This window comes from Triticum urartu, chromosome 3A (genome assembly GCF_056163025.1).
Source record: "Triticum urartu cultivar PI428250 chromosome 3A, HENAU_Tu73, whole genome shotgun sequence".
Classification (NCBI taxonomy): Eukaryota; Viridiplantae; Streptophyta; class Magnoliopsida; order Poales; family Poaceae; genus Triticum; species Triticum urartu.
Window position 1 is genome coordinate 12,520,236 of NC_141875.1, and position 15,186 is coordinate 12,535,421.

The 15,186-nt window shown below is 45.0% G+C and overlaps 1 protein-coding gene across 1 annotated transcript; it reads right to left on the reverse strand.

The window, feature by feature from the left end:
• Positions 1–11,066: 11,066 nt before the first annotated feature.
• Positions 11,067–14,938, reverse strand: LOC147977783 (receptor kinase-like protein Xa21). The gene is made up of 2 exons (XM_087545954.1): positions 12,015–14,938; positions 11,067–11,929 (listed from the first exon to the last, which is right to left on the reverse strand). Exons 1-2 carry the CDS (start codon positions 14,899–14,901, stop codon positions 11,526–11,528), a joined length of 3,291 nt encoding a protein of 1,096 aa, XP_087402080.1. The 5' UTR covers positions 14,902–14,938; the 3' UTR covers positions 11,067–11,525.
• Positions 14,939–15,186: the final 248 nt, after the last annotated feature.

Below are 15,186 nucleotides of genomic sequence, written 5' to 3' on the forward strand. Positions count from 1 at the left end.
TTTACCCTTGCCTTTCTTGAACTTAGTGGTTTTATTCACCATCAACACTTGATGTTCCTTTTTGACTTCCACCTCTGCTGATTTCAACATTAAATATACCTCAGGAATGGTCTTTTCCATCCCCTGCATATTGAAGTTCATCACAAAGCTCTTGTAGCTCAGTGGAAGCGACTGAAGGATTTTTTCAATGACCGCGTCATCCGGGAGATTAACTCCCAGCTGAGTCAAGCGGTTATGCAACCCAGACATTTTGAGTATGTGCTCACTGACAGAACTATTTTCCTCCATCTTACAGCTGAAGAACTTGTCGGAAACTTCATATCTCTCGACCCGGGCATGAGCTTGAAAAATCATTTTCAGCTCTTCGAACATCTCATATGCTCCGTGTCTCTCAAAACACTTTTGGAGCCCCAGTTCTAAGCTGTAAAGCATGCCGCACTGAACGAGGGAGTAATCATCAGCACGTGAGTGCCAAGCGTTCATAACGTCTTGGTTCTGTGGGACAGGTGCGTCACCTAGCGGTGCTTCTAGGACATAATCTTTCTTGGCAGCTATGAGGATGATCCTCAGGTTCCGGACCTAGTCTGTATAGTTGCTGCGATCGTCTTTCAGCTTGGTTTTCTCTAGGAACGCGTTGAAATTGAGGACAACGTGGGCCATTTGATCTATAAGACATATTGTAAAGATTTTAGACTAAGTTCATGATAATTAAGTTCATCTAATCAAATTATTCAATGAACTCCCACTCAGATAGACATCTCTCCAGTCATCTAAGTATAACATGATCCGAGTTAACTAGGCCGTGTCCGATCATCACGTGAGACGTACTAGTCAACATCGGTGAACATCTTCATGTTGATCGTATCTTCTATACGACTCATGCTCGACCTTTCGATCTTCTGTGTTCCGAGGCCATGTCTGTACATGCTAGGCTCGTCAAGTCAACCTAAATGTATTGCGTGTGTAAATGTTGCTTACACCCGTTGTATTCGAACGTTAGAATCTATCACACCCGATCATCACGTGGTGCTTCGAAACAACGAACCTTCGCAACGGTGCACAGTTAGGGGGAACACTTTCTTGAAATTATTACGAGGGATCATCTCATTTAAGCTACCGTCGTTCTAAGCAAATAAGATGTAAAACATGATAAACATCACATGCAATCAAATAGTGACATGATATGGCCAATATCATTTTCTCCTTTTGATCTCCATCTTCGGGGATCCATGATCATCCACTACTAGGGAAGAGCCTATACACAGAATCTTACCAGCAGCGCGCTTTAAAATCAAGTGTTGCTGCTAAGTGGCAGTAGCGCGGGTTTTTAACCCTCGCTACTACTAAGTTGATAGCAGTAGCGCTGGTTTTTTACCCTCGCTACTACTAAGCGGTCTCTACCGTGCCCCCCGGGACATGCCATAGTAGTAGCGCGGGTTTTTAACCCTCACTACTACTAAGTTGATAGCAGTAGCGCTGGTTTTTACCCCTCGCTACTACTAAGCGGTCTCTACCGTGCCCCTGGGCCATGCCATAGTAGTAGCGAGGGTTATAAACCCGCGCTACTACTAAGTTTTTACCCCTCGCTACTACTAAGAGGTCTCAACCGTGCCCCTCCGGGACATGCCATAGTAGTAGCGAGGGGTAAAATCCCTCGCTACTACTAAAGGTCCCATTTTGAAACTCTACCCCCCCAGTGGATCGCCTTTTCGGTTTTGTAAAAAGCAAAAGAAAATGATAAAAACTTCAAAAATTAAAATCCTTCGAGATGTAGTTATGCTACTACATCTACTAGTTAGGAAAATTTAAAAACTTAAATTTGGACATGTTTTGCAAAAAGTGTAGGGAAAATATAAAACGGCTATAACTTTTGCATACGATGTTAGAACAAAACGTATAATATATCAAAATGTTTCAAAAATTAAAATCCTTCGAGATGTAGTTATGTTACTACATCTACTAGTTAGGAAAATTTAAAAACTTAAATTTGGACATGTTTTGCAAAAAGTGTAGGGAAAATATAAAACGGCTATAACTTTTGCATACGATGTCAGAAAAAAACGTATAATAAATCAAAATGTTCAGCATGAAAATCCGCATACGATGGAGATGGCCTATGGCCTGTTTGCAAATTTTTAGAATCCTCAAATTCTAAAAGGAAAAAAAGTTATGCTCAAATTTCAGTTTTTTTAATTTTGGTCAAATCTGGTCAAAGTGTGGTCAAACTACTTATTCAAGAAGTATTAGTGTTACTAAATAATTATTCAAGAATATTAGTGTTACTAAATAATTATTTCAGTTTTTTGGAATTTTGGTCAAATCTGGTCAAAATGTGGTCAAACTTTGGTCAAAATGTGGTCAAACTCCTTATTCAAGAAATATTAGTGTTACTAAATAATAATTGTTTGTTAGAACAATAGTTTTAAACTCAAACAGCGAAATGTGTGACTTCATGCTCAAGTTAAACTCCCGAGGGTTAATAGGATTGACATCTTACTATTGTCAGGAAAACAACAAGTGCAGACTTGGAATCAAGGGAGAATAGAACCCGGAAGTTAAGCATGCTCAGGCTGGAGTAGTGAGAGGATGGGTGACCGTCCGGGAAGTTAGATAATTTGGAATGATGAGAGGTGATTAGAGATTAAATTGAGCAACGATGAGGGTGATTAGAGATTAGAGGTTAAAATAATTCAGAAATTTGAAAATTCGCGCAAAAAATTCCGCGGGTTAGTAGTAGCGCGGGTTTTTACCCACGCTACTAGTAGCGCGGGTGGCACCCGCGCTGCTGCTATACGTTAGCTGTAGCGCCTTATTAGTAGCGCGGGTTTTTACCCACGCTACTAGTAGCGCGGGTGGCACCCGCGCTGCTGCTATACGTTAGCTGTAGCGCCTTATTAGTAGCGCCGGTCCCCGCGCTGCTAATAGGCCCAAAACCCACGCTGCTGCTAGGCTTTTCCCTAGTAGTGATCGTTGTCATCGGCATGACACCATGATCTCCATCATCGTATCTTCTTCAAGTTGTCTCGTCATCTATTACTTCTACTACTATGGCTAACGCTTTAGCAATAAAGTAAAGTAATTACATCACGTTTATGTTGACACGCAGGTCATAAATAAATAAAGACAACTCCTATGGCTCCTGCCGGTTGTCATACTCATCGACATGAAAGTCGTGATTCCTATTACAAGAACATGATCATCTCATACATCACATATATCATTCATCACATCCTTTGGCCATATCACATCGCAAAACACATGCTGCAAAAACAAGTTAGACGTCCTCTAATTGTTGTTGCAAGTTTTTACGTGGCTGCTATAGGATTCTAGCAAGAACGTTTCTTACCTACGCCAAAACCACAACGTGAATTGCCAATTTCTATTTACCCTTTATAAGGACCCTGTTCATCGAATCCGATCCGACTAAAGTGGGAGAGACAGACACCCGCCAGCCACCTTATGCAACTAGTGCATGTCAGTCGGTGGAACCAGTCTCACGTAAGCGTACGTGTAAGGTCGGTCCAGGCCGCTTCATCCCACGATGCCGCAGAATCAAGATAAGACTAGTAACGGCAAGCAAATTGACAATATCGACGCCCACAACTACTTTGTGTTCTACTCGTGCATAGAAACTATGCATAGACCTAGCTCATGATGCCACTGTTGGGGAACGTAGCAGAATTTTAAAATTTTCTACGCATCACCAAGATCAATCTATGGAGTCATCTAGCAACGAGGGAGAGAAGAGTGCATCTACATACCCTTGTAGATCGCGTGCGGAAGCGTTCAAGAGAACTGGGTTGATGGAGTCGTACTCGACGTGACAGCACCTCCGCGTTCAACACACGTACGGTTGGGAAGACGTCTCCTCCAACTTGATCCAGTAAGGGGGAAGGAGAGGTTGATGAAGATCCAGAAGCACGACGGCGTGGTGGTGGAAGCAACGGTGATCTCGGCAGGGCTTCGCCAAGCGCAGGGAGACGGAGGAGTGTCACGGGAGGGAGAGGGGGAGGCCAGGGGCTTGGGTGCGGCTGCCCTCCCTCCCCCCCTCCCACTATATATAGGGTGCCTAGGGGGGGCACCGGCCCTAGGAGATCCAATCTCCTAGGGGGGGGGGGGGCGGCCAAGGGGGTGCCTTGCCCCCAAGGCAAGGGTGGCGCCCCCCATCCCTAGGGTTTCCAACCCTAGGCGCAGGGGGAGGCCCAAGGGGGGCGCACCAGCCCACTAGGGGCTGGTTCCCCTCCCACTTCAGCCCATGGGGCCCTCCGGGATAGGTGGCCCCACCCGGTGGACCCCTGGGATCCTTCGGTGTTCCCGGTACAATACCGGTGACCCCCGAAACCTTCTCGGTGGCCGAAACTGGACTTCCTATATATAAATCTTTACCTCCGGACCATTCCGGAACTCCTCGTGACGTCCGGGATCTCATCCGTGACTCTGAACAACTTTCGGGTTACCGTATGCTAATATCTCTACAACCCTAGTGTCACCGAACCTTAAGTGTGTAGACCCTACGGGTTCGGGAGACATGCAGACATGACCGAGAAGCCTCTCCGGTCAATAACCAACAGCGGGATCTGGATACCCAAGTTGGCTCCCACATGCCCCACGATGATCTCATCGGATGAACCACGATGTCGAGGATTCAATCAATCCGTATACAATTCCCTTTGTCAATCGGTACGTTACTTGCCCGAGACTCGATCGTCGGTATCCCAATACCTCATTCAATCTCGTTACCGGCAAGTCACTTTACTCGTACCGTAATGCATGATCCCGTGATCAACCACTTGATCACATTGAGCTCATTATGGTGATGCATTACCGAGTGGGCCTAGAGATATCTCTCCGTCATACGGAGTGACAAATCCCAGTCTCGATTCGTGCCAACCCAACAGACACTTTCGGAGATACCTGTAATGTACCTTTATAGTCACCCAATTACGTTGTGACGTTTGGCACACCCAAGGCCACTAGTAGAAAATAGGGCTTTGGTCCAGGCCGGGTCAGCCCATTAGTCCCGGTTCAGTCCAGAACCGGGACCAATGGGGGCATTGGTCCCGGTTCGTGAGCCCAGGGGGCCGGCCGGGCCACGTGGGCCATTGGTCCCGGTTCATCTGGACCTTTTGGTCCCGGTTGGTGGGATGAACCGGGACCAATGGGCCTCGCTCCTGGCCCACAACCATTGGTCCCGGTTCGTGCCTCAAACCGGGACTAAAGATTAGACCTTTAGTCCCGGTTTGAGGCACGAACCGGGACTAATGGGGTTGAGACCTTTAGTCCCGGTTCGTGCCACGAACCGGTACTAAAGGTCCCATTTTCAAACTCTACCCCCCCCCCCCTGTGGATCGCCTTTTCAGTTTTAAAAATAAAAGAAAATGATGGAAATGTCAAAAAAAATAAAAGAAAATAAGTTTCCCATGTGATATGTGGTCTAGTTGTTGGGAAAATTTGCAAATGTGAATTTTGACTTTATTTGCAAAATCTCTCTGAAATTTGTAAAAATGGGCATAACTTTTGCATACTAACTCGGATGAAAAAGTTTTTTATATGAAAAATCATCTACTCGAAAAGTTACATCCGAATTTAACTGGGGGAACCCCGTTAAACATTTTCAAAATCCTCAAAAACCTAATAGAAAAAATTTACGGGGCTTTTAAGATCTAGAGTGAAAAAATCGAAAAAAATTCAAACAGTGGGCAAACTGTGGTCAAACAATGGTCAAACTAATTATTCTAGAATATTAGTGTTACTAAATAATTATTTCTGTTATTTCAATTTTGGTCAAATCTGGTCAAATCGTGGTCAAACTATGGTCAAACAATGGTCAAACTAATTATTCAAGAAATATTAGTGTTACTAAATAATTATTGTTTTTTAAAACAATAGTTTCAAAATAAAACTATGAAATGTGTCACTTCATGCTCAAGCAAAATTCCTGAAGGTTAATAGGATTGACATCTTAGTATTGTCAGGAAAACAACAAGTGCAGACTTGGAGCGAGGGAGAATAGAACCCGGAAGTTAAGCGTGCTCAGGCTGGGGGAGTGGGAGGATGGGTGACCGTTCGGGAAGTTAGATGATTTGGAATGATGAGGGGTGATTAGAGGATAAATTGAGAAGTGATGAGGGGTGGTGATTACAGACTAGAGGTTAAAATAATTCAGAAATTTGAAAATAAAAAAAATTCAAAAAAAATTCAAAAAAAATCATAAAATTTCCTTTAGTCCCGGTTGGTGTTCCACGTGGCCGCGCCCCTTAGTCCGGTGGAGCTCCACGTGGCCGCGCCCCTTAGTCCCGGTTCTGGATTGAACCGGGACTAAAGGGATAGGCATTAGTACCGACCCTTTAGTCCCGGTTCCAGAACCGGGACTAAAGGCCCTTATGAACCGGGACAACATGCCCTTTTTCTACCAGTGGGCACTCCTACGATATCCGGGAGTTGCACAATCTCATGGTCTAAGGAAATGATACTTGACATTCAGAAAAGCCACCGCAAACGAACTACACGATCTTTGAGCTATGCTTAGGATTGGGTCTTGTCCATCACATCATTCTCCTAATGATGTGATCCCGTTATCAAAGACATCCAATGTGCATAGTCAGGAAACCACGACTATCTTTTGATTAACGAGCTAGTCAACTGGAGGCTCATTAGGGACGTGTTGTGGTCTATGTATTCACATATGTATTACGATTTCTGGATAACACAATTATAGTATGAACAATAGACAATTATCATGAACAAAGAAATATAATAATAACCATTTTATTATTACCTTTAGGGCATATTTTCAACATTTTTATCCCAGACGGTCCAAAAGTTAAGTATTTTTACATTTGAACCGTCTATTGAAGATGCTCTAACCATATACATAATGTATCTCTGACATACGTCGGTGCACCGGCTTCTTGTTACACCGGGCGAGCTTGGCGGACTCAGGGTGATAATTAGACCGGTGCTAATGGATCAAGAATTCAAGATTCTAGTAAATCCAGCAGCTATAACAATTACGATGATGCGGAAGCATGTATTACAAGATAATGGGAACTAGTGGACCATTCTCTTACATATATAGGCTTACTTATTACTCCCTCTGTTTTAAAATAAGTGTCTCAACCTTAATATAACTTTGTACTAAAGTTAGTATAAAGTTGAGACACTTATTTTGTATGAAGGGAATATATATAAAAATAGCGAGTGAGGCGTTTTGGCTCTTGGCCTCCGGGCCAAATTTTTTGAAAAAAAAATCAAAAACTGAACTTTTCGGTTTAAAAAATCTGAAAGAAAATTGTAAAAGTAAACAAGGACGTTGTGTGTATGTGTATAAAATTTCAGGATGGAATGTCTTGAAATGCGATCTGTACAAAAAAGGCAAATTCATGTCTGGGAGGATGAATAGTATCATGTGTTAAAAGCCCCATATTTATTTATTTTTTGCACAGCCCTCATTTCAACGTATTTCGTCCTGTGCATTATGCCTCCATGAATATCTATGTTTTTTCAGGATTTTTTAAATGAAAAAAAATATATGAATTGTGAATTTTTCAAAAACCGGCCTCCAAAAGGAATTTACATAAAAATAGCTCAAAACTTGAAGGAAAAATGGCATTTTCTTACGGCCAAAGAACTTGGTTTCTCTTAAAATATTGGACAGAGTGTTTACAATAAGATGCAAAATGAAGTCCGGGATTGAGCTCTTCCAAAATGGTTTGATATGGTCTGGGTACCGATCCGCTAGGATAAGGGGGAGATCCTAGTACTCCAAAGCGGTTTTAGAGCATCTCTAGCAGATACCATATAACCTTGCGTGGATCGTGTTTTTCCGACGGATTTACGGGACGGCCACAAAATTTGGCCCGTGCAGGTCTGGCAAAAACGCCCGGCTTGTAAAACATTTGCAGGAGGCCCATAAACCGCCCATGATTCCAGTATATATACTGGCTTGGCTCTGGGTCGATTTAGGGTTCACATCCGGCTTTTCCCCATCCCCTTTCGTCGCGTTTCCTCTCCTCGGGCGAGAAATCCAGCTTCGATATGCGACTTGGTTACCCGCCGGAACTTGCCGGAGATATCCACGGCTGGTGGCGGTCGGGGTGGCTGGGGGGGGGGGGGAGGGGGGGCTCGGCGAACGCGGTAGGAACGACGGTCGTGGCGGGCTCAACGGCGACCCGAGCCACAACGACGCGGAGGCCGGGAGCTCCTTCCTTCACCTGGTGGTGGACGAATGGCGGAGGGAGCACCCGCAGCAGCGGCGCTCGGGCGTGGACGAACTTCCACCACACCTTCTCCCCCGTGCTGAAGTGTCACTGGGAGGCGGAGAAGGCATGGTTCGAGGCCAAGGAGGCCGCCGCCTCGGGAGATGAAGTTGCGGCCGCGCGCGTCCCGGCGCTCTTCGAGGAGTACCAGCTCGTGCAGGTCCTCTCCAGCACCCTCATGTACCACCACCTCCACGACAACCTGCCCCGCGAGGACACCGACGACATCAACGATGGCGATAGAGGAGTAGACTAGTATGCACTCCGTAGTATGAACTTCCATATGCTATGTTTAATTTCTATTTTTTAGTACGTACTATATATGCTATGTTTGTGCATGACAAACTCCGATGGTCTAGTTTTAGGCATGATCTGTAAGTTTAAATATACGGACTTGGTATGTAGGATCTGCTCTGGCTCGGCATCTGACGCCCAACAAAAAACATTTTTTGAATACCGTAAATAAGTTTTGCGGGACGGTCGGTTACGGGATCTACTAGGGATGCTCTTATGACTATGCATATTAAAATCTGAGCATCCAATTTGTCACGCCGTAAGGCGATTCATGATCGAACGGCCAGCCGCAGCCGGCAGTCATATCGTCGAGCCCACCGTCACCTACTCCGGCGACTGAACTCTCACCGCCGGCTCGATGCCTCCGTAACCACGCCGCGCCTACCACCTTGCATTCCGCTATGGCCAAGCTCATCCCCTGGCCGGCTCGCCCCCTCCTCCTGCCCCAACACCTCGGCTCTCCACACGCTCGCGTCCTCCTCATGCGCCTCCTTCCCACCTGCCGCCACCACCGCCGCTGCCGCGCTCCTCTCCTCCTCTTACCCCCGCCGTCCTTCCCCTGCCCATATCGGAAGGAATCACCTGAGCCAACATAATGCGGCTTCCCAGATATTGCTATCTCTCTTCAAGATTCGTGAGCTCGCCCTTGCCCGTGTCCTGTTCGATGAAATGTTGCGGTCTGGTGTTCGCCTGGATGAGTATGCTTACGCGGCTGAGATTAGGGCTTACTGCGAGGCCAGGGATCTTGACAGCATAAAGGGGCTTTTGGCCAGGATGTGCAGGATGACGCGATCAAGATCGGCATGGTGCCCTGCAGTGTATTGATGCATGGTTTGTGCGTTATCAGCATACTTAGTGGAGGTAATAGTAGCAGCATATCAAGAGTACCATGGTGGGCAGGGGAATTACAGCTGATGAAATGCCTTACAGGATGCTGGTGTATGGGTTTTGTTGGACGGAGGAGCTGGAAATGGCATTGAGAATGACATATGACATGGCCAGGTTTGGGTTTGTGCCATCAAGAGGCCACCGGAGAGAGGGTGGAGTGGAGGAGGCTTTCAGGTTAGCTTGTCAGTTGGGCAAGTTGGGTATAGCGTCGAACTTATTTGCATATAATGTATTGCTTGATAATCTGTGCAAGAATCGTATGTTTGGCAAAGCAGATAGGCTCTTCAATGAGATGGTAGACAGGGGGCTGGAGCTAAATGAGGCGATTTATCCTATACCGATGCATTCACTTTGTAAAATTGGGGGAGGGGGGGGGGGGGGGGGTGATGGAGGAGGATTCAATTCAGATGTCTGATAGGATATGGGAAAAGGGTGTCAGAGTGACAGAGTGACAGTTTATCCAGACATTTCCTTAGTTAATGGTTGTTGCAAACAGGATGAATTCGATAAGCCGATAGGCTTCCTGAGCGAGATGGCTAAGACTGGAGTGACACCGAATGCAGCTTCATATGCTCTATGCATCGCTGGTTTCTGTAGAAAGGAGGATTTGTCCAGTGCCGTGGAACTCCGCAGGGAGATGGCTTAGAAGGGTGTTCCATGGAATACTTGCACTTTAACAGTGCTTCTCAATGGTTTCTGCAAAGACAAAAAGATGGATGAAGCTTCTAGGTTCTTCATAAGATAATTGACAGCAACTGTCTTAGTGTTATCATTTACTCGAGTAGTCTGGCTGTCATGTCACACTGATGATTTCCCTGAGCAGTTGCTGCATGGACAATCTGGGGCTGCCAGAATACACAGTTGATTCCTCCATGCGCAAAATCTCACTCTAGATGTTATGTACTTCCTATCATGTTTTGGTAAATAAATTTTCATTTGGCGATAGTATGTCAATTGTTACAGCTCTCAGTAGATTATACTCCTGTGGGCAATTTTTTTCTTTCCTTCTGTGGACTCGTGGTGTTGGCCATAACAGTTTCCTTTTAGCATTGTAAGGATTTGGCCGGTTACTCAATAATAGGCCGGATACATGCTTCATCTCAATGATTGTCTTGGTGCCTTTAATTGTAACCGCAAGGAACGAAATAAGGAAGATCAATCTTAAACCAGGCCGCCTGCAGTCCTACTCCTCAGACTTTGCTGTCTCCCAATCCACCAAGGATGGCACCAAGTTCAAATCCTCTAGTAATACTAGCACTGTCGTGTGTTAATTGCTGCTTAGACTTTTGTTATATTCGAGTAGTAACGCGAGTACTTGATGGAAATTCGCGCTGGATGTGCTAATATGTGTTGGGTAACTTGGGTTCACGCGCTTTAGAAGGATTACATGCTGCTGCTTTTGGAAACTGAATGATACTGATCTATTACTAGTCTGTGCTTTCCGTTTCTTGTGACAATTTGCTTGTGCTATCAAATATATGCATTTATTACTGGATATGTGAAATATTATGGCCTGCTGCTACCACATATTATCCCGTATGCTTTTTTGTACACATGGACAATATATACTTTGTTAACAGTTTTGACTACTGATTTTCCTGGAGCGATGAATTCATGTTGCCAGCATAGAGGAAGTGATTTCTCAAATCTTTAGAATGTTTACAAGCCATGCAGTATTTGAAAACTGCTATTGTACAACACTAGGATTTTAAATATTACTCCCTCCATTCCATAATGTAGTGCATATAGATTTTCTGGAAAGTCAAACTTTACAAACTTTGACCAAGTTTATATAGAAAACTATTTATATCTACAATACCAAATATATACAATATGGAAGTACGTCTTGTGATGTATCTAAGGATATGTATTTGGTATTCTAGATGTATATGTTGTTCTCTACAAATTTGGTCAAACTCTATAAAGTTTGACTTCTCAAAAAATCTATACGCGCTACATTGTGGAACAGAGGGAGTACATTTATCTCATACTGTTGCAAATAAAATAGATCTGATAACAAGTGCTGACCGAAATGACATACACAACTTTTATTATTGCAGGATCATATCATTACAGCTCAAATGTCTAGAGCTGAGGCTCCTCTTTTGCTCCATATTCCCCAATATGCTCACCAGCAAAGAGGAGGTACGCATCTCTGATTGCATGCATCTCTACCGCTGCGTTTCTTGTCAATATCCGTTCTCGAGGCTGTGTTTTTGAGCAGGATATGCCAAGGCTGAAGACAGAAACCAAGCACTCCTGGATTCTACTTCTTTTAAGATCATCCTTTGGTTCTCTGTGTAGCCAGATTGTTGGGTCAGCTATCTCAAAGGTTCTATCTGGGAGAGCATCCTCGACAAATTTATGCAGATCTAATGAACCCTCGAACATTTTGTCTGTTGGGCTTCTTCCAGTAAACATCTCAAGCAGCAATATGCCAAGGCTATAAATATCACCAGGTGTTGAGACCGCAGATCCTTCTCCATACTCTGCAATTTAAATTTTGTGCTTAGTAACTTAGCATGCAATATTTTTGTGAAAATGAAAGACAAAATTTAGACGAAAAAAAATCACCTGGAGCAACGTAGCCTATGGAACCTCTAATTCCAGCTGAACTATATGAATTTTGAATCTTCTTGCTTGTATTTTCTTGAAAGATTTTTGATATGCCAAAGTCTCCAACTCGGGCGCTTATGTCTTCCGCAAGAAGAATGTTGCTTGGCTTAAGATCACAATGGACTACCAGCGGTCGACAGTAATTGTGCAGATATTCTACTGCATCCACAATATCGACAGCAACATCCAGCCTTTTCTCAAGGCTGAGTGTGTTGTCTGTAGTGAGCTCTTGACAATTTGGATGAATCCAGCCATTTAAGTTGCCATTAGGCATAAACTCAAAAACCAATGCCTTGAAATCCCGGCCTTCGCTGTCGATGCTCGAGCAACATGTTATGATCTTTATGAGACAGTGGTGTCTTATCCTTCTCATGGCCTCACATTCAACCTGAAAACTCTTAGAAGATCCTGATCGTCGAAGGTTAAACACCTTGACAGCCAACAATCTATCCTCACTGCCCAAAACACACTTATAAACCGCACCATAACTTCCTCTCCCAAGCAAGTTAGCTTCCGAAAACCCATTAGTTCCACGGAATAATTCAATATATGAGATTCTTTCATATTGCTCCTCAGCAATTGGAGATTGAACTATTCCCTTCTGCCTTCTTTTGAGCTTCTTGTAAAGTATCCAAACAAGAAGAATAACTGAAAGTGACATCAAGATTGTTCCCATTGTTGCTAGAGAAATTACAAGTGACTTTGGCATCTTTTTTTTGTTCTTGCTTAAGGGGCATGGAGTTAAGTGAAGTTTAGGTGTGCCACCACACAAATTGATATTCCCAACAACTGCTATGTAAGTGATGTTTCTGAAAACACCTCCATCTGGCACCTGGCCCTGCAAATTATTGAAGGATATATCCAATTTGGCCAATGTTGTCAAATTCTGTAGAACTAATGGGATTGACCCTGACAAGTTGTTGTGTGCTAGGTAAAGTTCCTGCAGGTTTCCAATGCTGCCAAGGGCATCAGGAATATTTCCAATCAACTTATTCATCGTCAGGTTCAGTTTACTTAGCCCCTTTATATTCTTGAGAGACTGAGGTATGCTTCCCTCAAACGAGTTATTGTCTAATAATAGCCATTCCAACACTATGCAATTCTGAAGGCTGTCGGGTATCTTGCCAGACAAGCGGTTTCCTGATAGAATCAGTTGGTTAAGGTTTGCCAAGCTACCAACTTCATTGGGAAGGGGTCCAGAAAGGGAATTGTATGATAAGTCCAAATACCAGGAAAGGTCAGGTAATTGTAAAATCTCTTTGGGAATTGAACCGTTAAGATGATAATTCGTTGACAAATCAAGTACAAAGAGGTTTTTCAGCTTCCCTAGGCTTGGTGGAATTGGTCCCTCCAAATTACCATAGTACGCATAAAGCCTATTCAATTGTGAAAGATTTCCTAAAGATGACGGTATGAGGCCAGACAAGCTATCATTGTACAAGCCTAGCTCAATCAAGTTCTCTAGCTTACCATTGCTATCTGGAATCACTCCGGATATGAAAGTATTTTCTATGGCAAGCACGGTGAGACCAACCAGATTGCCTATGTCTGCAGGAATAACCCCCGTTGCTGTACTGTCCATTAAGTGTAATACCTGAAGATTCGTTGAGAGGTTCACAATAGAACCCGGTAGTTGTCCTCCAAAAGAGTCACCTCCGAGTTGCAAGCGCTCTAGTTGGCTGCAGTTTGCCAAAGAAGTGATGAATTCCCACCCCTTGTTGTCATCCGCTTCAAGTTTATTGCCAGCCAAGTCCAGATATTGGAGAGCTCCCAGCCTTCCCAAAGTGGGAGGCACAAACCCGCTAAATCTATTGCTACCCAGAGTAAGTTTTTTGAGGTCAGATAGATTGGATACTGAGGAAGGTATGGTTCCCCCGAAATAATTGTCATCCAAGCCAAGACTTTTCATCCTGGGGAACTTGTTGCCGATATCATCCGGAATGCTTCCATGCAACATGTTGAACTCTACCTCAAATAATTCCAGCGATGACCAGTTGTAGAGAGAAGGCGGGATCATACCAGAGAGGTGGTTGTCGGAGATACTGAATTGCGACATTTTCCGGATGCTGCCGAGCCCTGGTGGGATTGAGCCCATGAGCTGGTTAAGAGAGAGATCAAGGTATGTTAGATATGACATGTTGGCCAGCGAGGCCGGGATGGGCCCTGTAAAGCTGTTGTTTCTCAGTGAGATTCCTTCCAGGGCCGTGAGCTTTTCGCCGAGCTCAGGTGGGATGCGCCCCCCAAGCTTGTTGTCAAGCAGGGCCATTATGGTCATGCTGACACAGGAGCTCAGGTTCGCAGGGAGCGTGCCGGAGAACGCGTTGTTGTTCAAGTAGAGCCTCCGCAAGCGGCGGAGCCGGCCGAGGCTTGAGGGGATCTCCCCGTGGAGATGGTTGAAACTCAAGTCGAGCAACCGCAGGAACGTGAGGTTCCCGAGGGCCGGGGAGAGTGGTCCGGCGAGCCCAGTGCTATTCAATCTCAACGCCACCACCCGCCCAGGCCTCCGGTGGCTGCAAGACACGCCCTCCCAGCTGCAGAAGTGAACGCTCCCGTTCCACGAGGCCAGCGTGGGAGGAGAGCCGGTGTTGCGGACTCGCTCTTTGAAAGCGAGTAGCACGGCCTCGTCATGAGCGCTCGCCATGGCGATCATCATCAGGACGGCGGCAAGTGAGCGCAGCAAGCTCATGGCCATTATCCCCAATGGCATGCCTCTCTTGGTTTGGTTGCTAGGAACGTACTGTAGTAGCATATATGCCTGCTGCACATATACTTGGCCATGCGTGCTTGCCTTATCCCTGTTGGAAGCCTTGTTGTGCCATTGTTCCGACAGTGTCTTCATCACCATTTATCTCGGTCCACTTTCACTTTGAAGAAAAACAATTTAGACCCTCTGTCCAGATTTGACATGATCAAATCTTCAAGCTACAGAGTTTTCCTGGAGGTCGCGATCACCTGCCAGCGATCCGATGGCTGCTATGAAAGAGGGTTGTCGGCGAGATGGCAAGTGCAGTCCAATTGCTCTTGCTCCGTCGACGCTGATTGGCAAATTTAAAGTGTCCCTTTCTTGTTGGATGAAGAGGAGCTTTATATCATCAAAGAGGCAGAGCTTTATATCTAGCCCACCCTTTAT